This window comes from Procambarus clarkii, chromosome 6, assembly GCF_040958095.1.
Source record: "Procambarus clarkii isolate CNS0578487 chromosome 6, FALCON_Pclarkii_2.0, whole genome shotgun sequence".
In the NCBI taxonomy this organism is placed as follows: domain Eukaryota; kingdom Metazoa; phylum Arthropoda; class Malacostraca; order Decapoda; family Cambaridae; genus Procambarus; species Procambarus clarkii.
In genome coordinates this window covers 20,257,650-20,282,787 of record NC_091155.1, presented here as the reverse complement: position 1 = coordinate 20,282,787, position 25,138 = coordinate 20,257,650, and the positions used below count along the sequence as shown (strand labels likewise).

The 25,138-nt window shown below is 43.0% G+C and overlaps 1 protein-coding gene across 11 annotated transcripts in view; it reads left to right on the top strand.

The window, feature by feature from the left end:
* The window catches only part of LOC123753910 (tyrosine-protein kinase CSK), an 81,184-nt gene that overhangs the window by 39,115 nt on the left and 16,931 nt on the right, over positions 1-25,138 (top strand). For 2 of the 11 annotated variants that reach the window (XM_069306052.1, XM_069306058.1), the window contains 2 exons: positions 14,186-14,284; positions 24,343-24,560. In XM_069306052.1, coding sequence (XP_069162153.1) covers positions 14,276-14,284; positions 24,343-24,560 — 227 coding nt within the window. In that variant the 5' untranslated portion in view covers positions 14,186-14,275. Of the gene's footprint in view, positions 1-7,261; positions 7,374-14,025; positions 14,084-14,185; positions 14,285-17,114; positions 17,262-17,758; positions 17,814-18,590; positions 18,686-20,557; positions 20,618-24,342; positions 24,561-25,138 lie in introns of those variants that run through there. The other 9 variants (XM_069306078.1, XM_069306072.1, XM_045735868.2 and 6 more) reach the window with 9 other exon arrangements.

The window sequence follows — 25,138 nt, the reverse complement described above, 5'->3', positions numbered from 1 at the left end:
AAAATGTGGTGAAGCGTGTAATGGTGCCCTTAACCCTAAGAAACTGAGGCCGGGCTCGGGGAATAGAGCCCTCTCCAGGTATACTGTACAAATATTACAACAGACCTTAGACTTTGGGGGCTGGTACCAAACCTGCACACAGAAATAACACCACATGAGACCAGGAGGCATGGCAGGATGTGCAGAATACCCCCGTTGAAGAGCAGAGGTGCAACAGGTACTCTGAGAGAGAACTCTATCAACATCAGAGGCTGTTCAACACGCTTTTACTACACATCAGGGGCATAACTGGCCGACTCCCTCACAGTGTTCAAGAGGCAACTGGATAAGCACCTCCAAAGGTGTTTATCAACTTGATAAACACCTCCAGCAGCAACACAGCAGCAGCAGCAACACAGTAGGAGCGGGAGCAGCAGCAACACATACACAGCAACAGCAGCAACACAGCAGCAGCAGCAACAGCAACAACACACATCAGCAGCAGCAGCAGCAACACACAGCAGCAGCAGCAGCAGCAACACTACCAGCCAGCAGCAGGTGCCACGGTGCGGGTATTGAGCTGGCTGTGAGTGCTCCCTCCCACGTCCCGCGCTCAGTGCTGCTGCAGCTCCATGATTGATTTTGGTGCATGTGTGTGTGTGTTTGTCTGTGCGTACATGTGTGTGTGTGTGTGTGTGTGTGGTGTGTGTGTGTGTGTGTGTGTGTGTGTGTGTGTGTGTGTGTGTGTGTGTGTGTGTGTGTGTGTGTGTGTGTGTGTGTGTGTGTGTGTGTGTGCGCCCACACTTATTGGTGTGATTGTCATTACTGGGTCTAGCGCTAGCTCCTGGACCCTACTTTACCATAATTACGATGATTAATGCCGTGGCTCTGAAGCAGTGTTGACCTGAGACTTGTGTAGCGGAAAAGATTGCCCAACGGGTGAGAGGGGGGAAGTGGGGTGACTAGAAGAATAGGTGCAGGAAGATGTTGACTGTTACAACTTTGTATTCTATTTGACTTTACCAAAAGTCAAGCAGAATACATGGAGCAACAGTCAGTCAAATAAGATCAAGTCTAAGTGCAGTAAAAAGCTCTGCACCTCAAGGCACAGTTATTTTGAGGTTATCTTGAGATGATTTCCGGGGCTTAGCGTCCCTGCGGCCCGGTCCTCGACCAGGCCTACTTTTTGTTAAGTATTATTTTTTTGTTTTGTTTTGTGAAGTATCAACATTTTCAGCATACAATAATATCATGAAGCCAATAGTTGTGGTGAGTGGAAAAGTGTACATCTAAGCTGTCTACATGTATACTGAGGGGTTTAGAAAGTCTCTAACGCCAGGCCGAATTGTGTTGGTTTGAGTTGAGATTTTTAGAAGAGGAATTATATAATTTTTGCGTACACAGGTTGTGGTGGTGGGTCATGTATTGGTGTATACGTAGGTTGTGGTGGTGGGTCATGTATTGTGTATACATAGATTATGGTGGTGGGTCATGTATTGTGTATACATAGATTATGGTGGTGGGTCATGTATTGTGTATACATAGATTATGGTGGTGGGTCATGTATTGTGTATACATAGATTATGGTGGTGGGTCATGTATTGTGTATAATGAGGTTGTGGTGGTGGGTCATGTATTGTGTATACACAGGTTGTGGTGGTGGGTCATGTATTGTGTATACATAGGTTGTGCGTATGTGTGTTTCTAGGTGGTGTGAGTGTATTAGTGAGGAAAGCCAGGTGCTGGTGAGGATATTCTGCCTGTGTCAATCAATTTGTGTGTGTGTTAATACCGGAATGTTTGATCTGTAATTGAGACATCAGCTAGTGGTGAAATCCTGCCAGTGTGAGTTGTGTATCCATCCGTGTGCCCTATTGTCTGCTTTGTTGTTTTATTTTGTTTGTTTTGGCTGTGGTAAGATAACAGGGAGTATAAGGGATTTGTATAAGTGAATTTTAGTACTAATGTGGGTGCTTCTCAGTTTCTATACTTTAGCTAGTGCTTAGTTGGCGATGACATGTTTCTGGGCTGTGTGTGTGTGTGTGTGTGTGTGTGTGTGTGTGTGTGTGTGTGTGTGTGTGTGTGTGTGTGTGTGTGTGTGTGTGTGTGTGTGTGTGTGTCAAGCGTTAGACTACCTGCCTACTTACCTTGTGGCCGTTCAGGAGATAAACGACCACGCGGCCCGGTCTCTGACCAGGCCTACTGGTTGATAGTCTGGCCAACCAGGCTATTGGACGCGGCTGCTCGCAGCCTGACTTATGAATCACAGCCTGGTTGATCAGTGGCTGATGGTGATAGAGAAATATGTGTAAGAATGGGATAAAATGGGCATAATTTAGCAGAGTGTGTGTTTTCGTGTGTGTTGTAAAGAAAGTGAGTGATTTTTGGGTTTTGTTGGGGTTGTGTGAGCGCGCCAGTCTTGTGTATTGCCTAGGATCTCACTCAGTCAAGCTTAGTTGGATTTTCCCCGTGATAAGTTATCTGTTTTGTTAGTAATGAGGCGAGTGATAACGTCAGCACAGTATATGGTGAGTTACGGTGTATTGGCTCAGGAATATTATGTACGTATAGAATGTATAATGTAAAGCATTGAAGCAAGAACAGAGCCTTGAGGAACTCCAGCCTTGAGGTAAAAATAGTCAAGTGTCTTTGAAGAAATATTATTTGCATTGTTCTGTTGGCTAAGTTACAAAGAAGGTTTTAGTGATGGATGGAAACTCTACATTATTACAGTGTGTCAAATGAGCAGTCTGTTCTTTGTCATATTTATTGATGTCATTTTTGTTTTATTATAGCAACTATCCCTCGGGACCAGCCCATATCCTCACACTAAGATCACTCTCCATGGAGGACACAAGAAAATGTATATATGTTGGTTAGCATTGTAAATGTGTGGCCACGTCTGTGGTAGAAAATAATAATAATCAAAAACCTAAGATTTAGGTCTTATCATGCCTGTTACTCATCTGTGTCCTAAATTGTTATACATGTCCTATTGTTCTATCTTATCATAAATTGAATGTCTTTTTTATTGACCTTATCAGTTCACAAGAGAATTTTATATGCCGTTATCATGTCCCCCTCGATTTTGCCTCCCAAGGTATTTTGAATTCCACTTTAATCCTCTTAGTTCTGTTATGATTTATCTGTTCCTGATTCATCGGGATATGATTCCTACGTCAGACTGCCAGATGCACTCCAAGTTCACATCCAGAGATCCCCCAGCAATGCTAATACTATTGAGATCACCGGTGCTGTCCCGTCTTGAGTACTGCTCGGGCAGTACTCAAGACGGGACAGTACTCACTTCCCCTTTCAGGGCAGGAGAGATCTCTGAAATAGTGGGAATATAGAGAACCATATTCACGAAATCCCCAATAGTTCAAATACTGTGTAAATATATCATATTTTGAACATTATGGACATTAATTGAACACAAATCATTAATATTAGGAAAAGTCAGTGATGTTTACATTAGCCCGATGGCCCTTGACGTAGCGAGTGGATCATGGTGCAACTTTTCATATGTGATCGGGTATTTAATGTGTATTTGGCTCATGTTGATAGATGCTTTTTTTATTGTTGATGCACTTGTTGCTGTGTGGAGTGGTGTTTCTACTGTATCTGAAGGGTTTCCGGGGGTCCTAGGCGGGGCCGCCTAGGTCTAATGACTGATTAATCCTATTGGTCGACGGCCTGACCAGATAGACTGGTTGATACCTGGTTGATGGGGTTCTGGGAGTTCTTCTACTCCCCAAGCCCGGCCCGAGGCCAGGCTTGACTTGTGAGAGTTTGGTCCACTAGGCTGTTGCTTGGAGCGGCCCGCAGGCCCACATGCCCACCACAGACTGTTGGGGCTAGCATACCTGGACAGGGTCTGTGGAGTTCTCCTACTCAACTTGTGATAACTTGGTTCAACAGGCTGTTGCTTGGGTATCTTGAGGTTATCTTGAAATGATTTCGGGGCTTAGAGTCCTCGCGGCCCGGTCCTCGACCAGGCCTCCTTTTTTGTTACACATCCCCCAGGAAGCAGTCCGTAGCAGCTGTCTAACTCCCAGGTACCTATTTACTGCTAGGTAAACAGGTGCATTAGGGTGAAAGAAACTGCCTATTTGTTTCCGCCTCCGCCGGGGATAGAACCCGAAAGTTTAGGTCTACGAATTCCGAGCTGGTCGGTGCGGCATTTCTTGCAAGAACTTATTTAAAAGCTTTTTGAAGACTTCCACTTTCATTCCAACAATATTTCTAATGCTTGCTGGGAGGGTGTTGAACAGCTGTTTACCTCTCATGTTCAAACAGTGTTCCCTGATTGTGCCTATGGCACCTCTACTCGTCATTGGTTCTGTTCTGCTATTCCTTCCGTATCTTTCTCTCCAGTATGTTGTGGACGGTAGAGCGACGGTCTCGCTTCGTGCAGGTCGGCGTTCAATCCCCGACCGTCCAAGTGGTTGGACACCATTCCTTCACCTCGTCCCATCCCTAATCCTTATCCTGGCCCCTTCCCAGTGCTGTATAGTCGTCGTTCCCTTGATAATCACCTCCAGTATGTTGTGATACGGGGTATATTTGGGACCTGGCCCTTCTCTATCTTCCATGTATATATTATTTGACATCTCTCGTCTCCTTTCTAGAGTACATTTTGAGAGCCTTGAACCGATCTCGTAGCTTCTCGTAGTCTTGCAAGTGTGTTTATCTTCACAATCATTGCGTGTTGAGCAAACATTGCTAGGAAGGAGTCTATCACTTGTAGGAGAACATTCACACATCAATAAGTGAATGTTTATGAGCCGTGACACCTGTGGGATCCGCGGGTAACGCCCCCCCCCAACACACTCACCAGTACTGAGGGACTCCCTTCCCTCTCACTCCTTCTGCTGGACTAGTCATATGTGGGCCACACTCTCACAGGCTTCCTGCTCTCTCTCTCTTAATGATGGTCATAATGATCTCTATTGTTAGCATTTTACAAGTTACCTGATGTTTACAAGGGTCTCTCGTCCCCAGCTGGTGTGTGTGTGTGTGGGTGGGTTTGAGGATAGGATTAATCCGGCAGGATTAATCTAGGGATTAAGTGAATAAGTTATAGTAAGTGAATAAGTTATAGTGTGTGTTTGGTCATATTGCATATTGAGCGGTGGTGCCGGAGCAAGGCCAGACGCCACCAATAGTGCCAGCGCCGCGCGCTCTCCACATGAATCAATCCAATTTCCAGCGGTAGTGACCGGTCGGAATGGCGTAGTGTAGCGTACGCAGGCAGGGCGAAAATCAATATACACACTACATAGAGTGGAGAGAGAGGCTGGCCGGCCGCCCTCTCTCTCCTTTTCACCCCCCTCCCCTCCTCCCTGCTAGCTCTCTCTCTCTCTCTCTCTCTCTCTCTCTCTCTCTCTCTCTCTCTCTCTCTCTCTCTCTCTCTCTCTCTCTCTCTCTACCTGCTTGCTTGCTGGTGTCGCTGGAGCCGCCCACGCTAGCTCCACCTCGCCCTCTGGCCGTGCCCGTCATCATCATCGCTGCTCGCTTCACAGCCTAGTGTCCTGCCCTTCATTATGGCTGTGTGGTGCGGGAGTCGCCTTCTTGAGTGGCTGTAAAAGCCTGAATCACTGTAGACGCTGCCACGAATTCTCTTCAAGGGCTTGTACCTGTATGTCATGATACACTGAGTTGTTCCTCTTCCTCCTCCCTGTATGTGTGTCTGTGTACTTACTTACCTATCTACGGGGAAGATAGGTAAGTACTTAAGTAGTACTTAAGATAGGTAAGTATTTACCTGACTACGGGGAAGCGAGTCTAGCTCTATGTCCCACCTTCTAGCTTTGTTGTACCTGTTGTGTCATAGCTTGACTATATACACGTACGAATTCTTTGCCAAATTTGGACGTAAAGTTGTAGATAGAGGTGGCATGACAACTACTTATTTCAGGCCATCACAATTGTTGGGTGCCAGAATTTCCTTACATTTCCTCGACTCATTGTGTTCCCAACTTCCACTTGTATCTTCTTGTCCTTCTTCCTCTCAATATAAAGACTGTAATTGTTTATCATGTCTGCTCCCCTCATTATCATGAATGTTGTGATCATGTCCCCCTCTGTTTCTTCCGCTCTTTAGGGTTGTGAGATCTGGTTCCCTTTAACCTGCCTTCATCACTTAATCCTTTTAGCTCTGGCACTAATATTGTTGCAACCTATGAACTTTTTACATTTTGGTTTTATGCTTCACAAAGTGCAAATGTGTGGCCGGCGCTGCATATTTCAGTATTGGTCTAACAAAGGTTGAATACATTGTCTTCGAAGAGTGTTGATATAGGTTTCGAAACAACGTTATAATATTTGCCAGTGTCGCATATGCTGCTGGTGTTTCCCCGTTTGTGTGTGTCTTTAGTTTTAGTGTTGGAACTATATTCACTCCCAAATGTTTAACTTTATCTGTTTCTTACAGTTGCTTCACTTAATGGTGCAGACACCACCTGTGTGTACTTACCTAGTTGTGCTTGCGGGGATTGAGCTTCGTCTCTTCGGTCTCGCCTCTCAACTGTCAGTCAAGTGATGTATTGATTCCTGAGCCTACTGGGCTCTTATCATATCTACATTTGAAAATGTATATGGAGTCTGCCTTCACCACATCACTGTCTAATGCATTCCATTTGTTAATTACTCTGACATTAAAAAAAGTTCTTTCTAGTGTCTCTGTGGCTCATTTTGGTACTCAGTTTCCACCTGTGTCCCCTAGTGCGTTTACCACCCGTGTTAAACCCATTATCTGCCCTGTCAATTCTTCTGAGAATGTAGTATGTGGTGATCATGTCTTCCCTAAATCTTCTAAGTCTTCTGTCTTCCAGCGACCTGAGGTATAGTTCCCGTAGTTTCTCCTCGTATACCTGGAGCATACCCGGAGAAGGTTTCGGGAGTTCTCCTATTCCCCGAGTCGAATTCAGAGTTCCAGTCTGAGAGTCTGAATTCTTCTACTCCCCTTGACTCTCACAAGTGGGGCCTGGCCTGGGACCGGGCTTGGGGAGTAGAAGATCTCCCACAACCCCATCAAGCAGGTATAGACAAGGATACAAACTACAACACTGTATCATCATTTGCAGATGACGCTAGAATTTACATGCAAGTAGACAATATAGAGGACACAGCAAACCTCCAGTCTGATGTAAATCGGGTCTTCAGTGGGCCACAGATAATAATATGATGTATAATGAAAACAAGTTCCAGCTCCTGGGCTATGAAAAACGGAAATGTAAAAAGGGAACCCATATATAAAACGGAATCAAATCACACTATAAAACGAAAAAACAATAAAAAGGATAAACAAATCCATAAGGGCCGTGACGAGGATTCGAACCTACGTCCGGGAGCATCACAGACGCTGCCTTAAACGACTGAGCTACGACATGGTAAGAAAGTTGATTGAGAATCTGAACTATGTAAAGGGTTGTTGTGTGTGTATATTTAAACTTTAGTTAAGTTGTGACATGAGTAACATGTCTTTGGAACAATATTTGTTTTTACCATTTATCACTCTGAAAACATTGTTTATATTTTTTCCGGTTTGGTTAAATATTTGCTTGCATAAAAAAAACCACTTAAGTCTAAAAGAGTTCATATGTGTGTTAATTTCTTTTGCTTGCTGTGAATATGTATCCTATAACCTCAAGATAACGGTGTTTGACAAATGTTTAAATTTAATGGGTCGTAAATTTAAATGGTCAAGCAGATGAGTATTTCAATGGTGGAGGAGAGATGTGTCCCAGGGCGTGGGACGTTACTAGGTGTGGGAAGTATGCTATGCTAGATCAGTATACCAGAGGTCAAGCTGGAGGAATAAGCCAGTCTTGGCGTAGTATATCGAACTGAAGAAGTATGCCAGGCCTGGTGGCCTTGGGCGCCAAAGTGACTCCATGCTTAGGTTCACAAGGCCGGCATCACATCCTGTCTGTGTGCACCTCTCCGTACCTGGGTTAATCAAGCTTCAGCTCATGGGCCCCGCCTGTTTATAACTTGTCAAGTACAGTGACTCCCGACCACTTTGTCTCTCTTCATATCGATTGATTTGAGTACCCTCTCGGGTGATTTGTCAGTCTCTCTCGTCTATGGTTAGGTCCTTCTCATGTACTGACACTTTTATCTAATATCCTTCTGACTCATTTGCAGACTTGGCCTCAAAACCTGCACACTGAAATAATTTCTTAAGACACCAGAAGACTTGGTCGGTGTTCAAAATAGTTCAGTTTCTAAAGTAGGATTTTAGTAAGTACTCATTTAAGATCAAATTATGTTGACAAGGAATCCAAGTTCTGTTAGCACCCTTCCCTTTAAATGTAATGGACGTATTATGGAAAAAATGAAAATATAAAAACGGAAACCACGTACAAAACAGGCAAATCATGCCATACAAATCGTTGTATTGTATGATTTATAATCATTTACATACAGCAATATAAAGGATTTGCGTATAATCATGTCCGAAGACCTTACCGTTATAGAACACAATAAAGTAGACGTCATAACTGCAAGAAAAATGAGAGGTTGGATAACAAGAACCTTTCAAACGAGATGCTATAACAATGATAATTTTCAAGACACTAGAGCTCTCTAGAGTGAAATATTGTTGTACAATGACAGCCCCTTTCAAAGGTGGATAAATTGCTGACCTGGAGAGTGTGCAGAGAGCCTTCACTGCCAGAATCCCCTTTATAAACCATATAAATTATTGGAACCGACTGAATTCTCTGGAATGCAGGCGTGAGAGAGAGACATAATACGTTACACATGAAAAAATAGTTGAGGGGCTGGTCCCAAACCTACCCACAGAAATAACACCACATGAGGCCAGAAGGCATGGAAGGATGTGCAGAATACCCCCGATGTAGAGCAGAGGTGCAATTGGTACTCTGAGAGAGAACTCTTATCAAAAAGGCTATAATTCATACGTCAGACTGAGAGCAACCGCGTCCTGGTTGACCAGTCCAGCAACCAGGAAACCTGGGACCGGGCCGCGGGGACGCTGATCCTTGAAATGAACGCAAGATAAGGCCTTATGAACACGCCTCTATATATGCTCAAAACGGTACTTGATAAACAGATCCAGGTTAAACACTTTGAATGGATACCGGATCAACCGGCTGCAGTTGATGCCTGGCACTGCCAGCCGCGGCCACCGACACCACAAGACCATAACTCTACCATTTATATGAGCAACCAGGAGGCCTAGTGAGAAAAAAGTCACGGGCACACTAATACCAGGAGTCGCTACCAGGAAAACTGCTCCATGTACTGCATATTTTATGGGTAAGGGGGACAAGGGAGGTGTTGTGTATTCATCTGCATATGTTTAATGCGTCAAGGATATCTTTCTTGCCTTGTCTTGTATTATTTGCCTCGCTTTTTTCATAGTTAAAGAAGTGACGAGAGAGAGAGAGAGAGAGAGAGAGAGAGAGAGAGAGAGAGAGAGAGAGAGAGAGAGAGAGAGAGAGAGAGAGAGAGAGAGAGACGTATAAAATACTTAGGAGGAAAGTGGAAAGTGGAAAGAGAGGAAATGTTCACATTGAACAAGAGACATAGATGAAAGCTTGAGTCATGTGAGTCATAGAGATAGAAAATTTTCTTTTAGTGCAAGAGTAGTGGAAAATAGAACCAAAAATAGTGGAACTAAAGGAGAAGGTAAGTGTAGAAGCAAACTACATTCAGTATTTTAAAAGTAGATATGATAAGGAAACCAGTTCAGGAGTCATTGCATTAGACAACCGGCGGATGGAAAAGCGAGGTCCAAGAGCTACCGCTCGATCCTACTGACACAAATAGGTAGTACACACACACACATACACACACACACGCACACACACACACACACACACACACACACACACACACACACACACATTCACACATACGAACGGCATTCAGAAACTTGTGTAAAGAATCATTCAGAACTTTGTATACCACATATGTCAGGCCAATCCTGGAGTATGCAGCCCCAGCATGGAGTCCATATCTAGTCAAGGATAAGACTAAACTGGAAAAGGTTCAAAGGTTTGCCACCAGACTAGTACCCGAGCTGAGAGGTATGAGCTACGAGGAGAGACTACGGGAATTAAACCTCACTTCGCTGGAAGACAGAAGAGTTAGGGGGGACATGATCACCACATTCAAGATTCTGAAGGGGATTGATAGGGTAGATAAAGACAGTCTATTTAACACAAGGGGAACACGCACAAGGGGACACAGGTGGAAACTGAGTGCCCAAATGAGCCACAGAGATATTAGAAAGAACTTTTTTAGTGTCAGAGTGGTTGACAAATGGAATGCATTAGGAAGTGATGTGGTGGAGGCTGACTCCATACACAGTTTCAAGTGTAGATATGACAGAGCCCGATAGGCTCAGGAATCTGTACACCTGTTGATTGACGGTTGAGAGGCGGGACCAAAGAGCCAGAGCTCAACCCCCGCAAACACAACTAGGTGAGTACAACTAGGTGAGTACACACACACACACACACACACACACACACACACACACACACACACACACACACACACACACACACACACACACACACACACACACACACACAGCACGGCATATGAACAAACAGCTGGGTACACAATCTTCAAGGTGAATCAGTGTACAGGCTAAGGTAGGAAGAGTATACCCGGATATAAAGGTATGACTGCATAAGGATAAGAGGAGGAGGAGGAGGAGAATGGAGATGGTAAGAAACGGGTTAAGCTCGTGCCTTGTGAAGGTTCGTCTGAATACAAAATTATACAAAATGATGTCAACAGTCACTCCTCCAACTGTGCAACGTTTTAACACGTTTTCTATGGATGACAGTCGAGTTTTCTGTTAAAAAATTAAATCAGCATGACAGTGATAGCTGATAGTTATATAATTGCAATTTGTTGCTCTCTTGTTGGGTTAACTATTCCTCTCCTCTTTATTCTCTCTCTCTCTCTCTCTCTCTCTCTCTCTCTCTCTCTCTCTCTCTCTCTCTCTCTCTCTCTCTCTCTCTCTCTCTCTCTCTCTCTCTCGTCAGATAGCAGTTATGGCACACACAATCCAATTGATTGACAGTTGCGAGGCTGGACCAAAGAGCCATAGCTCAACCCCCGCAAGTACAACTAGGTGAGTACAGGATGAGGCACCTAAAGTATTGGGACCGTCTCAAAGCACTCATAATGTACCCCTGTAGAAAGGAGACGAGAAAGAGAGAACACAACATATATACAGGGAAGACACTGGAAAGAGAGGTCCTAAATATGCACAACTTACTCGAGCGAAATATATGGTAGGAAATGAAAAATTGACCCAGTGAAGAGTTCCTGCGGGAAATGCCGAACCAACCAACTGAGATGTAATATATAAAGGAACCTGCGGTCCCTTCAAACAACAGCCTTTTAGATCACAAGATAACTTTAGATCAAGTTATCACGAGATAATCCTGCTGGCCCCAGATCGAGCTTGGGTGGAGTAGAGGGTCTCTGGGAATCCAGATACTACATGCAAACTATAAACTTGTTACATGTATGCATTGCCTCTGCTCATCTACGGTGGCTAGCAGCAACTGCAGCAGCAGCAGCAGCAGGAGCAAGAGCAGCAAGAGCACACCCCATGAGGCTTGTGCTGCTGAAGTACTGGTGGTGATGGTGGGGTGGTCATTGACGACATACCGGAGCACTACTATGCAACATTATCAATACCGTTACTAGTCAACATGGTTGTGGAAAGGCTCGGTCCTCCTGCCCCCGACCCTCCTGACGCGGCGGCGGCAGCGGCGACGTGGGATCTGACAGTCCGGTGGGATGTGAGCAAGCCCTCTTACCTTCACCCCCCCCACACACACACACACATCTCGTCTGTAGGACTGTGCGCCGCCCCCTACTGGAACACCCTGTTATCACAACATTAGAAGAGCTTCAGGAGGAAGGCGGACGTGTTTACCTTGTACCACTTGTAAATCTGGTGATGACCCGGGGCGCGAGGGTCTGTGGTATGTTAGGAATCCCAACCTGCCACCCTCCCTCCCTACCTCCTGTCCCCTCCCCTGCCCCACTGCCACTCTCTCCCCTCCCTCCCTCCCTCCTGCCCCACTGCCTCCCTCCCTCCCTCCCTCCCTCCTGCCTCTGCCCAGTGTAACAAAAACATTAGCAATTGAATTCATAAACAACTTTGAGAAGCCATGGAAAATTAGCACAAATAAACAAAAGTTCCAGATAATACACACTGCTAAAAAGAAACCCAGACCCCATTATCCTTGACCACAGCCCATTCCAATATGCGGAGGTAGGCAGAATACTGGAACTCATGATCAATAGAATAGGGATAAAAATTCACGTAAGGGACCGATTAAACAAAGCCAAAGCAGCCTTAGGAAAACAGCCCACACATCGTGTCAGCAAGGCTGACAGCCCGCCTGCTTTCATACCTCTCACTGTATTTCCCACTTCTAAACTTCCCTTCACCTATGCCTCTCCTCCTTCTTTACTCCCCCCCCCACGAAAAAAGGAAAACTGAGGCTGGTCACAGCCTGACCTATGAACCACAGCCTACCCTTCACACTCTTAACACCTTTCATCTTGACATCTTTCACATTGTCACCTCACATGGTGGTATGAGCCTCTGGGGCACCCTTGAGAGAGGTAAATATCGCGGCAGATATAAACAGGTAGGAGAGGCAGAAAGAGCTAGATCTACCTGCCCCGGCGTCACTGATAGGTAAACACAGCCTGGTGCCTTCACACTGAGGGGCCTATCTGTACACCAGTTGATTGGCAGTTGAGAGGCAGGACCAACGAGCCAGAGCTCAACCCCCGCAAGCACAACTAGGCGAGTACACTTGCACCTTCGAACGAGGCACCCTGACACCCTCCGTCCGCCCTGCGGTACAGCCCATGTATCGATGGGTCTACATAGATTTGTAGACATTATCTAGAGAGGTGAGAGAAGTGAGGGCCTAAGGCTACATCTCCCCACAATCTTCCCTCTTCCTCCTTGCCCCGAGCGGTCGCACCTCCCACGACCTCGCTTTCTCACTCCTTCAGCTCGAGGGCTTCTGATAACGTGAAACACGCCACCATTTCCTTGGGGAGCTACATGTAATAACAATATATATATGTAACTAATAAGTGCACTCACCAAGACGTGTGGTGTACTTATCTATTTGCTCCAACTCTTGGGCCTTAAGCAGCTATCTTTGTTCTTATGTTCTTAATTAACTCTCCATAGTTCATTTTCACACTTTATTTATGGTCTGACGCCTAGAAGCGTTTCGCAAGACACTTCTTACATTTTCAAAGACAATTTTACATACTGTTTCATGCTTATATTCGTTTTTGGGTGAACTGACAGATCACAAATGTTTTTGAGTGAGGTGACAGGACACAAATGTTTTTGAGTGAGGTGACAGGACACAAATGTTTTTGAGTGAGGTGACAGGACACAAATGTTTTTGAGTGAGGTGACAGGACACAAATGTTTTTGAGTGAGGTGACAGGACACAAATGTTTTTGAGTGAGGTGACAGGACACAAATGTTTTTGAGTGACGTGACAGGACACAAATGTTTTTGAGTGAGGTGACAGGACACAAATGTTTTTGGGTGAGGTGACAGGACACAAATGTTTTTGAGTGAGGTGACAGGACACAAATCAATGGGTACATTGCCTTTTTTTGAGTAAAGAGGAAGGAGAAAAAATAAAACGCGATATGTAACGCAATGTAACAATATAACACCCGTGTTTTATCTTCTTGCTTCTGTGTTGGTTCGGGGTCTTGAGGTGGGTAGTATGTAATTATGTGTTAATTGGCAGTTGATTGCTGGTGTCGACATTTTGATGTGTAGGGCCTCGCCGATGTCGAGTCTCCAGTTGTCGTATCTGTCGATAATTTCTTTGTTGCTTGTCAAGATATTTCTGGTGATGGTCTGGTTTTGTGAGGTGATTATATGCTCCTTGATGGAGCCCTGTTGTTTGTGCATTGTTAAGCGTCTAGAGACGTTGTTGTCTTGCCTGGAGATCTTTGGGGCTGACAGTCCCCAAGTGGGCATGTGAAGGCAAAGACATGTTTTCTTTCAAGGCGTTCTGTTTAGAGTCTGGAGACTTTTTCATGAGTAGGTTGGCCGTTTTCTTGTTTTTGTAGTAAATTGTCAATTGTATCTTGTGATTTTTGTCTGTGGAGATAACATTGCTATTATTGGTATTGTTTGTTACAGGTTGTGTGATGGAGGAGGCTGAAGAGTCGTCATTATAGGCATTCACAACCACACCATGAGCCACACCACGATCAGGGTGAGTCAGCAGGCATGATGAGGGTGAGTGACAGCAGGCATGATGAGGGGTGAGTGTCAGTAGGCATGACCAGGGGTGAGTGTCAGCAGGTATGATCAGGGCCTGTATCATCAGGTGTGTAGCCACTTGAATTGTGAGAGTATCACACACGCATCTGCTAATAAGTAAGGCAAGTGATTGGGACAAATGACCATGATGAGTTGTCGGGGCCTGTGCTGCAGCTCTGACACTTAAGTGTTATTGTTCTCATGAGAAGAGTAGTTAGTACCACAGAGAAGATCAAGGTCAGTCTCAGGCATCTCTCTTCTTTGTTGTACAACCTAATATCATCCAGTTTTACTTGATTACTTCTTTTGTTGTCACTGATAGATTCTTTCCCTACTTATTATGACTGATCACTTTCCCTCATCGTCATTACTGTATTGCCAAGTTATAACTAGACAAATGCCTGTATTACAGCATGAATTTTCATACACAAGTACAGTACTATATCTATCTCATATTTATGGGAAATGATAAATCACCTTACAGTACATACTGGGTGGCTACCTACCTTGTGGCTACCTTGTAGAGGTTCTGGGGATCAACGGCCCCATGGCCCGGTCTCTGACTAGGCCTCCTGGATTGTACCTGGATGAGGTTCTGGAGGTTCTTCTACTTCCCAAGCCTGGCTCGAGGCTAGGCTTGACTTGTGAGAGCTTGGTCCAACAGGCTGTTGCTTAAAGCGACCTGCAGGTTCACATATCCACCGCAGCCCCATTGGTCTGGCACTTCTTGAAGATGTCCACGTTTGCTCCGGCAATATTTCTTATACTGTATCATCATTGGTATGGCGTCTCTTGTTTGGAAGGTACTTGTTATCTAACCTGTCATTTTTCTTGGTCTTAACAGCTACTTTATTGTGTTATTTAAAGGTAAGGTCTTCTGACATGATTACTCCTAGATCCTTTATATTGCATATTCATTCTATAGTGTGATTTGATTCCGTTGTATTTATGGTTTCCGTTCTTACATTTTAGTTTTTTCCATAACACAGGAGCTGGAACTTATTTTCATTAAACATCATATTATCTGTGGCCTATTGAAGAACCCAATTTACATCAGATCAGAGATTTGCCATGTCCTCTACAAAATTCTACTGTCATCTGCAAATGATGAATGAGTATTATAGTTTGTATTTTTGTCTATGTCTGATATGAAGATGAGAAAAAGTACCGGAGGGGGGAAATCCGGTACTGTACTTTGATGGTACCTTGGGGGACTGAGGTTTTTACCCCTAGATGATCCGGATTTTATTTTGTTGACTATTACACTCTGCTTTATGTTTGTTAAGAAGTTGAAGATACATCTCCGTACTTTGCCAGTACTGTAATTCCTTATGTGTGCATTTTGTATGCAATAACACCATGGTCACAGTTGTCAAATTTTTTTGTAAACTCTGTATATCAGCAACTAGATATGGACTCCATGCTGGAGCTGCATATTTCAGGATTAGTTTGACATATGTGGTATACAAGGTTCTGAATGATTCCTTACACAAGTTTCTAAAGGCAGTTCTTATGTTAGCCAACCTGGCATATGCTGCCAATGATATTCTCTTGATGTGGGCTTCAGGGGACAAGTCTGGCATGATATCAACTCCCAGGTCTTTTTTACTCCCTGATTCTGAAAGGATTTCATCTCCTAAATGGTGCCTTGTATCTGGCCTCCTGCTCCCTATTCCTGTCTTTATTATAGTACGTGCTTTACATTTGCTCGGGTTAGACTCTAATAGCCACTTCTTGAACCATTCTTTCAGATTGTCCAAGTCATCTTGTAGCCTTCTGCTGTCCTCCTCTGTCTTAATCCTTCTCATAGTTTTGGCATCGTCTGCAAACATTGAGAGGAATGAGTCTATACCTTCTGGAAGATCATTCATGTACTGTACATGTATATCAGAATTAGGATAGGTCCTAATACAGAATCCTGTGGGACTCTACTGGTGGCATCATACCATTCTTAGATTCAGGCGAGGATCTGAATGCTGTGAGGGGTGGCTCATACCATACTGCAACTCTGCTTGGATACCTGGATACAGAGGAGATAGAATAACAACATACTGTTGTTATTCTACTGAGATCAGAAGGCATGGCAGGATGGGCAATAGGTACTCTTGAGAGAAAAATTCTTTCAACATCAGAGGCCCGAGACTGCTCAACACATTTCCAATACACATAAGGGGCATAACTGGCCAACCCCTCGCAGTGTTCAAGAGAGAGCTTGATAAACACCTCCAAAGGATACCTGATCAACCAGCCTGTGATTCATACGCCAGGCTGCAAGTAACCGCGTCCAACAGCCTGGTTGACCAGTTGTTGAGCAACCAGTTGGCCTGGTCAGGGACTGTGCCGTGGGGACGTTGCACCCCGAAATCATCACACGGTAATCACAAGGTAAGGTACCCTTCAATTTAATCAAATCATTCTCCCTATATTAGTTTAAACTATCTAGTGCCGTTAATCAAATCGACTAAAATATTGTGTATTGCTAGCAGTAATTATATAAATATTACAACATTGGCAGAATTTATTACACAAGTACAGCAGTGTACTCTTAGCATGCTTCTTCTTAGAAGTTTTGTATTGTCTATTTTGGTATTACTGTAATTTGATTACAAAAGTTAAACATTAAATGAGTTTTCTGGTCAATATTAGCACTTACAGTATAAGTATATTGGCTGATATATCTTGAAAAATATTGCCATAACATAGTGTGTTTTAACTGTGACTAATGTTTGCATCCTCAGTTGTATCTTAACCCTTGTCTAATGACTTATGATGACCTCCCCCCCTCCCCTTTTGTGACACAGAGAATTGACCAAACTTACTCCCCGTTAGAAACAACCTGATAGATGGGATATATTCAAGAGATACACTCAAGATCAAAATGTCAGGAAACTATGATCTGCTAGACTGCAGTCAGTTGTATGATGTACAAAATACTGTGGTATTGTATTTAAATGTATGTTAATGTGTCTGTTTTCTACTGTAAGTGTGTGATCATGTTTAATTGTTTGATACTGGGCTTGTCTTGATAGTGTACACAGAGTGTATTCACCTATTCAGTATGGGAGGGTTGTCAAGATGTATGCAACCGTATGGCAAGGGACTATAAAAGTATATAGGTTACATATTATCATATAGCTGCATTAATATGTGTACTGCTGTATTGTGTTAGTGGTTTCACACTAATATGAGGAGATGTATTATTCTGTGTCTCTCTTATCGTACATAAATATAAAGCTCTTGGACTTGACTAAATTTTGATGTTGCAATTACTGTACTGTATTTTAGTTTCTTCTTTGAGCTTTACATTCACTCCTTTGTTAATTGAGTTTTGCTTGAGTGTATCTCTTTAAAGGTTTTAAGCACTAGATGTGTGTGTGTGTGTGTGTGTGTGTGTGTTTGCGTGAAAAAAAAAAAGAGTGGTTTTTCATAAATGTTTTGCTTCACCTTCAGTTATGTTGAGCAGGCTCTTGGGGCGTCAGAGGCAAGTGATCAACGGGGGCCATACGTGAGTGACTCTTTTTACTCTACCAGTCTTTCATCCTTACTGTGCATGTTTTGAAACCATGTGTAACTTTGAACATAGATGTCTTTTCTGTTTATGTTAAATGATTTACAGAAAGAGGAGGAGATGATGATGATGGTCCTTGTATGACTGCACGCAGTTCAACAATTTAACTCACACAAGGAACATATTGTTGCATGTTGTTTAAATATGGCAATTTTTATGCTTTTGACTTTACAGTGAAGTTGCTCAACTTATGAACATTTTGACTAGTGCCTGCTGCTTGTTTTGTATTCCAGTTGGTTACTAATATAAAATAATGCCTTTGTATATGCAGTATTAACATTTATTTGACACATGCTATGAAAATTTGCAGCATTAGCCTAGGAATACTTGTTGCATATGAGAATTTTGTTTGTTTCAGATGAATTCAGGTGTTTTCAGATATTCTTGCACTATTATGTACAGTACAGTGCACATGCAGTATTAACAACTTGTTCTGCAATTTTTCCCCATTGGGTTATGGTATGTCTTATTTAATAATAATAATAATAATATAGGCTGAATTAATGAATGGCTTGAGGCAAGGATTAATTTAAGATTTGCAAAAAAAATACTTAAAAATTTAAATTTGTAATAAATATTTGTAAATTAAAGAATTTTTTTTATATCTTTTTTTATTTGAAATGAAAAATGCATTCAGAAAATTTGAAAGATGTGTGTCAGATAAATTTATATCTGGAGGCTCCTGGAGGCTCCCTAACACTCTCCCGTCCCTAGGTGTTGGGGTGTTCCATCATCATAGAAGTGAGGGTGGAGTGAGCCAGCTGACCCAGCCTGCCTCCCTCCTCCCCCCTAAATGAGGGGGTGAAGAGGTGGGGCAAACTAGTTAGCACTAGTTTTACAAATTGTTTGTTTTTGGGTTCTTTGTTGGGGGGAGTTCTTGTAGACATGTTTGAGGCTGCAGTCTCGTTCCAACCATACAGTAGTCTGTTTGGTTTCACCTATCTTTCTGGGGTGCATTCCCTGATGGTGGCAATTATGATTAACTGTAAATATAAAGTGTTCATAGGCAACCATTCCCAGTGCCTCAAAGAGGCACTGGGAATGGTCTGGGAGTTTCACTGCTCTGGCTCGTGGTCTCCGGTATGTCAATAGAACTCTGTGACTGATGGCACCTAGTAGCTTGAATCAGTGTGATAGCTTCAGGGAGCCTCCAGAGCTCACCCAGAAATTGTCGTTTCATTACTGTATATTCAACACTAGTTTTTTTTTGTCCTTGTCATAAAAGTATAACTATTAAATTATTTACGAAAACAAATATTTGCATAATGAAACGTTCTGAAAACTTGCTAATTTTTTGTATTATGTAAGGCAAGTACATATATTGAAGACGATGAGCCACAATAACGTGGCTGAAGATATGATGAGCAAATCACACACCAGAAGATGAAGAAATGATAATGTTCCGGTCCGTCGTGGACTATTATCAAGTCGTATGTCTTGATAGTGGTCCAGGACGGACCAAAACGTCATTGTTTCTTCATCTTCTGGTGTCTGGTTTGGTCATCATACATGTATTGAATATGGCAGTGATGATTCTGCACAAAATTTTCATTGATGAGAGTCAAAAAACAAGAATAATAATTTGTTGCATTAGTGTGTGTTTTTATAGTCATTACTGTAATGAGGCAGTTATGTAACCATCACTAACACATCCACTTGTGTTTGGTAGTCTGAGAGAATATCTCATTCAAGTTTGCCAATGACATATGTCATACAGCTGATGATGTGCAGCACATTTATCACATCTCATTCTTATTTCTGTAGACACATTTAAAACTGAAAATTTTCTGTTGACAATTATTATAATTTTGTTTGAAGGACCTGTAAGGAAAATGGTTGCACTACATTTGTTTTTATCCCTTGTCCAGTAAAAGTGGCATAATGATAAAGTACATCCTGCAATTATTTATCAGTGGATGCCACACAAGTGTGCAAGGATGTGGTGGCCCTTTGTTTCTGAAATCTTAAACTTTGTGCTTAATCTTAAAATGTAAGTGTGTTATTACGACATTCTTTTAAGGTCTGAATTCATTAAGCCATTTATGACTGAAATAAGTATACTTGTGCAGAGTACTACTGCTGCTACTACTATTACAAATGTTTCAAGCACTATGCATCTTCTCATATTAGTTCATGCTTGCACCCCTTGCACGATAAACACTTGTGACATCTTTGCCTAACATTAGACATTCCTATGCCTATAATGCTATTATGACCTATTAATAACATTGGTACAATTACCATTCATTACACCATTTCTGTGGAGAGCCCTTCCGACTCCCCGGAGCTATATCGGGCTGATATGTATTTATTAGACCATGACATCAGTCAATTCGATTGAAGTTCTAGCCTACCGGGGACCACGAGTCAGAACCTGGCTCCCCCCCCCCCTCAGAGAGGCACAAGGAGCAATGGCCTATAGAAACCCCCATGGGGTTGGAAGCATTCTGTGTCTGCCATCTACTGGGTTAGGCACCCAGAAAGGTAGGCATCTCAAAACAAACTCCACCTAGTTAAAATTGCTACCAAAAACTGAACTATTACGCATAACTCCACAATCTGAAAAACATGCAAACAAGCATGACGTCATAACCGCCACCATATCTCTGCGCAGATCCCCACCTCCCCGGGAGGAAAAAGGGGCAGCCCCCAGATCCCCCCTCACACTGGCCATCCAATCCCAGTTCGGAGGCAAATGTGTTGCGTAGCAGGCGTTCGACTCTGGCTCCTTTCTCTGAGCGGTGCTGTACCTTTGCGGTGTTGTTCTGCTGTGTGGTGGTGTGCGAACCAAGAGTAATTCACCAAGAGTAATTGTAGCAGGCAATACTGGGAGTATTGCCTGCCACAAGTCGTTTGGGAACTACCTCCGTAGGGACCTTTTGCTACTCGGTGATTGCCCGTCCTTGGGGTCAACTGGGGTTTTCATTTTCGCTGTTTGACCTTGGGTAGGAGGTAGGAGGTACAACTTGTCATCTATTACACAGCGGCCGGTTCTGTTCCTCATGAAGACGTGCTTTTTTAGGGTTTTTCTTTTTCTTTTTGTTTGTTGCCTGGTGGGGGTGGGGGATCTGCCCTCTTGGTTATTGTCCACCCTCTGTCAGTCTCATGGTTCCCCACTAGGTCCCCATGAATGTACAGATCGCAGGGGTTCAGCTTTAATTGATCTCTCGGTAGTTTGGACCAACCGGTGAGCAGTACCTTGCCTGAGCTTCCCTTAGCAGTCAGCCTAAGGGCCCTGGTTTTGCCTGCACCCCCTTGTCCTTTCCCTGCTGTGGTTTGTCCTGCTCCCTTCCCCCACCCCTGCTGCTGCTGCTGTCTCGGGGGCTGCCCCTTCCTGTTCAGCGATGGAGACATCCAGCTGAGGCTTTGGGGTCTGACCAGTGGAGACCCCCCCTCCCCCACCTCTTTTCCCACCCTTTCCAGTTGACTCTGCCTTTTCTTTAGGGACAGAGGGTTTGGAGGACAGCTTTGCCCCGGGTCCTGGAGTGGAGGATCCCGGGGCTGGGGAGGAGCTGACTTGGGGTGCTTGGACCCTGTCTAACCCCGCCTGATTGTTGGTACCCTCTGCACGGGGCTTGTTGCAGCAGGAGAGGTTTTCTTACCCTCCTTTCCTGTACAAATTTGATATGGGTTTGGCTCCTCATCGGATTCGGTTCCGGGTTCCCTTGGGTTCTTCGGTTCCTTCCTTCCGTCTGGAGGTTTTCGGCTTCCCGTATCCCGCCTAAGGAGGCCATTGCGGTGTACCTCCTGCATGACCTGGATTTTGCCTCAATAATAGACCCTTCCTCGTTTGAGCTCTGTTCTACTTTTCATTATTGGGTGCGTTACAAGGTACTGGACTCATCCTGGTTAGCAGACTGTCCTTTCTTTTCGTTGGGGGCGTGGCATTCGATCTGTCAGACCCGCACGCTTGAGTGGCAGGAAATGACAGCGGCATCGGCGGTTAGCTTGTTTGTCAGATTGTTGATTTCTGCTTGATAATTCGTTTTTTGGTAGCAATTTTAACCAGGTAAAGTTTGTTTTGAGATGCCTACGTTTCTGGGTGCCTAACCAGGTAGATGGCAGACATAGAATGCTTTCAACTTCATGTGGGTTTCTACAGGCCATTGCTCCTCTTGCCTTTCTGAGGGGGGCCAGGTTCTGGCTCATGGTCCCTGGTAGGTTAGAACTCCAATCAAATTAACTGATGCCATAGTCTAATACATACATATCAGCCTGGTATAGCTCCGGGGAGCCTCTGGAACTCGCCCAAAAAATGGCGTTTCATTACATTCAACACTGGTTTTTTAGTAAAAAGAAAATAAATAAAAAAGAATTTGTTTAGAATTATTTATTAAGTAACAAGCCATTTAATTTTGGGTATAATGACACCAGACGTATTGCTACAAATTACATAAAATATAACAGTACCTGGTTGTGGAAAGGATACATGTGTCATAGGTTAGGACATTGCCCAAGCATTTGACAAGGTTTGGCACATAGATCTGGTGTGTAAACTAAAGCAACTTGGGGTTGACGGAAATTGTTGATAGTACAATTGATTCTTATTAACGATTTGAGTTAATCCTCACTGGAAATTGATTGATGTTCCAACTGTTTTTTAATTAAATATGTTCTTCTCAAACCTTCTAGATCTTTGAGAATTCATGCACAAAGTCACGTAGGCATTAGGCCCAATGGAGTACGTGACCAAGCGGTCATGTAGGATCTAGTTAATGTATAATACAATATAATGAATCTGATGTACGACATAGTAGATATGATTCTGATATAATGTATTAGATGTATGATATAGAAAAGATATAGAAATAATGATTTTTAGATAATATTGATATAGTGGGTAAAATTTCCCACATTTGTTGCCAAGAATTTTTTTTTTTTAATGATAGCTATCTCAGAGAACAAATAAATATTTGGTTCTATCCTAGGGCTAGTCAAGAAAAACTTGACATACTGTACATAATTTGGGATTGGTCTCCATAGAAATACCTAAAGTAGTTAGATAAAATTTAAACAGGGCTTCACATCTAATTAGAATTAAACTAAATTCACAAAACTCAATGCAGTATATCCAGCTCTCCAACACAATTGACGTGGCTGGTCTATGTATATTTTAGAAATTCCACACACACATACATACCACACAATTTTTCTGCAATACCCTCGCTCAATAATGAACCATTAAGCAAGATGTGCCACATGTGATTACTGGATAATCATTTCCTTTTAATGTCTGTATAATTTAAAATACAAAAAACCTACAATGCTACAGGTAACTGTTCAGAAATACAGTAGTAGATTTCTAACTTACTACAACCAAAATATCTAGCGAGTGATGTGTACAAATTTAGAGCATTGTGCATAATGAATCTCCCTTTTCTGGTTTGGCACCTAAATAGTTCCTCTGAGCTTAGTTCTGCAATGCTTGGGATTTTCTGGGTTTGGCAGGCTCCCGTGACTACTTGCTACCCGGCCCCTCTGCATTTAGAGCGTGCCTCTTTTACCATCAAAGATGTTGAGGCTTGTGATGCCGTGCAAGGTCGTTTCTGTTTTTTCTCCACCTATGCCCAATCCTTTCTGTCTGCCCATGTTGACTTGCTTCTGTTCTGGTGGGGATTGGGCAAGATGGTGCATGGTGCTGTTCTTAACCTGCGACTCTTTTTCTCCTGTTTCCTGCCTTGTGGTGGCCTGGTAATACATTTTTTAATCATTGCACCTGTGTGCATTTTTCTGTGGGTGGGAGTGACCTGGTACTTTTTGTTCCCCGCTGACTTTGGTACTCTTCTTTCAGAGTGTGGGATCGGGTGGCATCTAGTTTTTCTATTGTAGTTTGCAGAGCGATAATTGGCTATCCTTTTACAGTATTCCCAATTGTTGCTTGAAGGTGGTATATCTCAGTGGGGCGATTGAGCTTTTTACTCTACCTGATGTTTATGTTGTGTTTAGCAGGAAGTTGTGTGGTGTGATGCTTGTATTATGTTAAGCAGGAAAGGGTCATGAAAGGGTCATGTGGTCTCATGTTTGCATCATGTTAAGCAGGAAAGAGTCAAGTGGATTGATGTTTGCACAATAAAGGCACTAACTTTGAGCATTTTTAAAAATAAAATTCCCTTCCAACTATCCTTGTTATCCATTGTTTGTAACTGGGCTCTGGTTTAAGAACTATGAATGCTGAGCACACTCCCTGTACCAGTCTTTTCTAGTACGTAGTTAAGTAGGACAACATTTAGCATCACATATATTGTAGACATAAACTACTTAAAAATTATTGTCAAAGATAAGCTGTGTACTATATTTAAGTATAGGCAATTATGTTTTGACTCATCACTTGTTCATGGTAGGAAAATAATGTTAAAATATTGATACAGAAATTTATTAAAAAACTGGAATTTTTGTTGGTGACACATTTTTTTCTTGTCATCAGTTGTTGCTTGTAATAATTATATAATTCATCTTGGCATTTCAGGGTACTTGGGCCCCTGGTACGGAGGTGGTGGCACGTTATGCTTTTACTGGTACGTCTACAGAAGACTTGCCCTTCACCAAGATGGAGAGATTATCAATTGTTAAGCCAACCAATGATCCAAACTGGGTAAAAGCAAGGAACAGAGAAGGAGTAGAAGGCATGATACCAACATCGTACGTGATGGAGTGTAAAAAAGAAGTAAAGCTCAATACCATGGCGTAAGTAAGGAAGCTTTATTTACATTTGTTCTTATTCACTTTTATTATCCCATTTTATATGTACATTATTCGTTAACCCTCTTAAGAGATGAGTTGTGAAAACCCTGCCCTTTTTCTACACACAAAAGGATTGTGAAATCCTACACAACGAATAGAAAAACTGACTTCTGAAGCATATGAAGTCTGTCCGAAACATGTTCCTTTGAGGAAAGCCAGAAAGAGGTCCAACGCAGAAAGGGAATGTAGACGACACTACAAAAGAAAAAGAAAATAACGGAAATGCTTAAACATAATACAGGGTACAAAACACAATCAAATCTGCCCATAATAGGAAAGCATGTAAAGCAGCATGTAAAGGATTTGAGAATAATGTCTGACGACCTAACGTTTAGGGAGCATAACCAAACAAATATTGCATCAGCCAGAAAAATGATAGGATGGATTACGAGAACTTTCATATCCAGGGATCCCATCACAATGGTTGTATGTACTATACAAATCACTTGTACTGTCCCATTTTGAGTACTGCTCAGTACTCACTTCCCCCTTCAAAGCAAGAGAGATTGCTGAAATGGAGA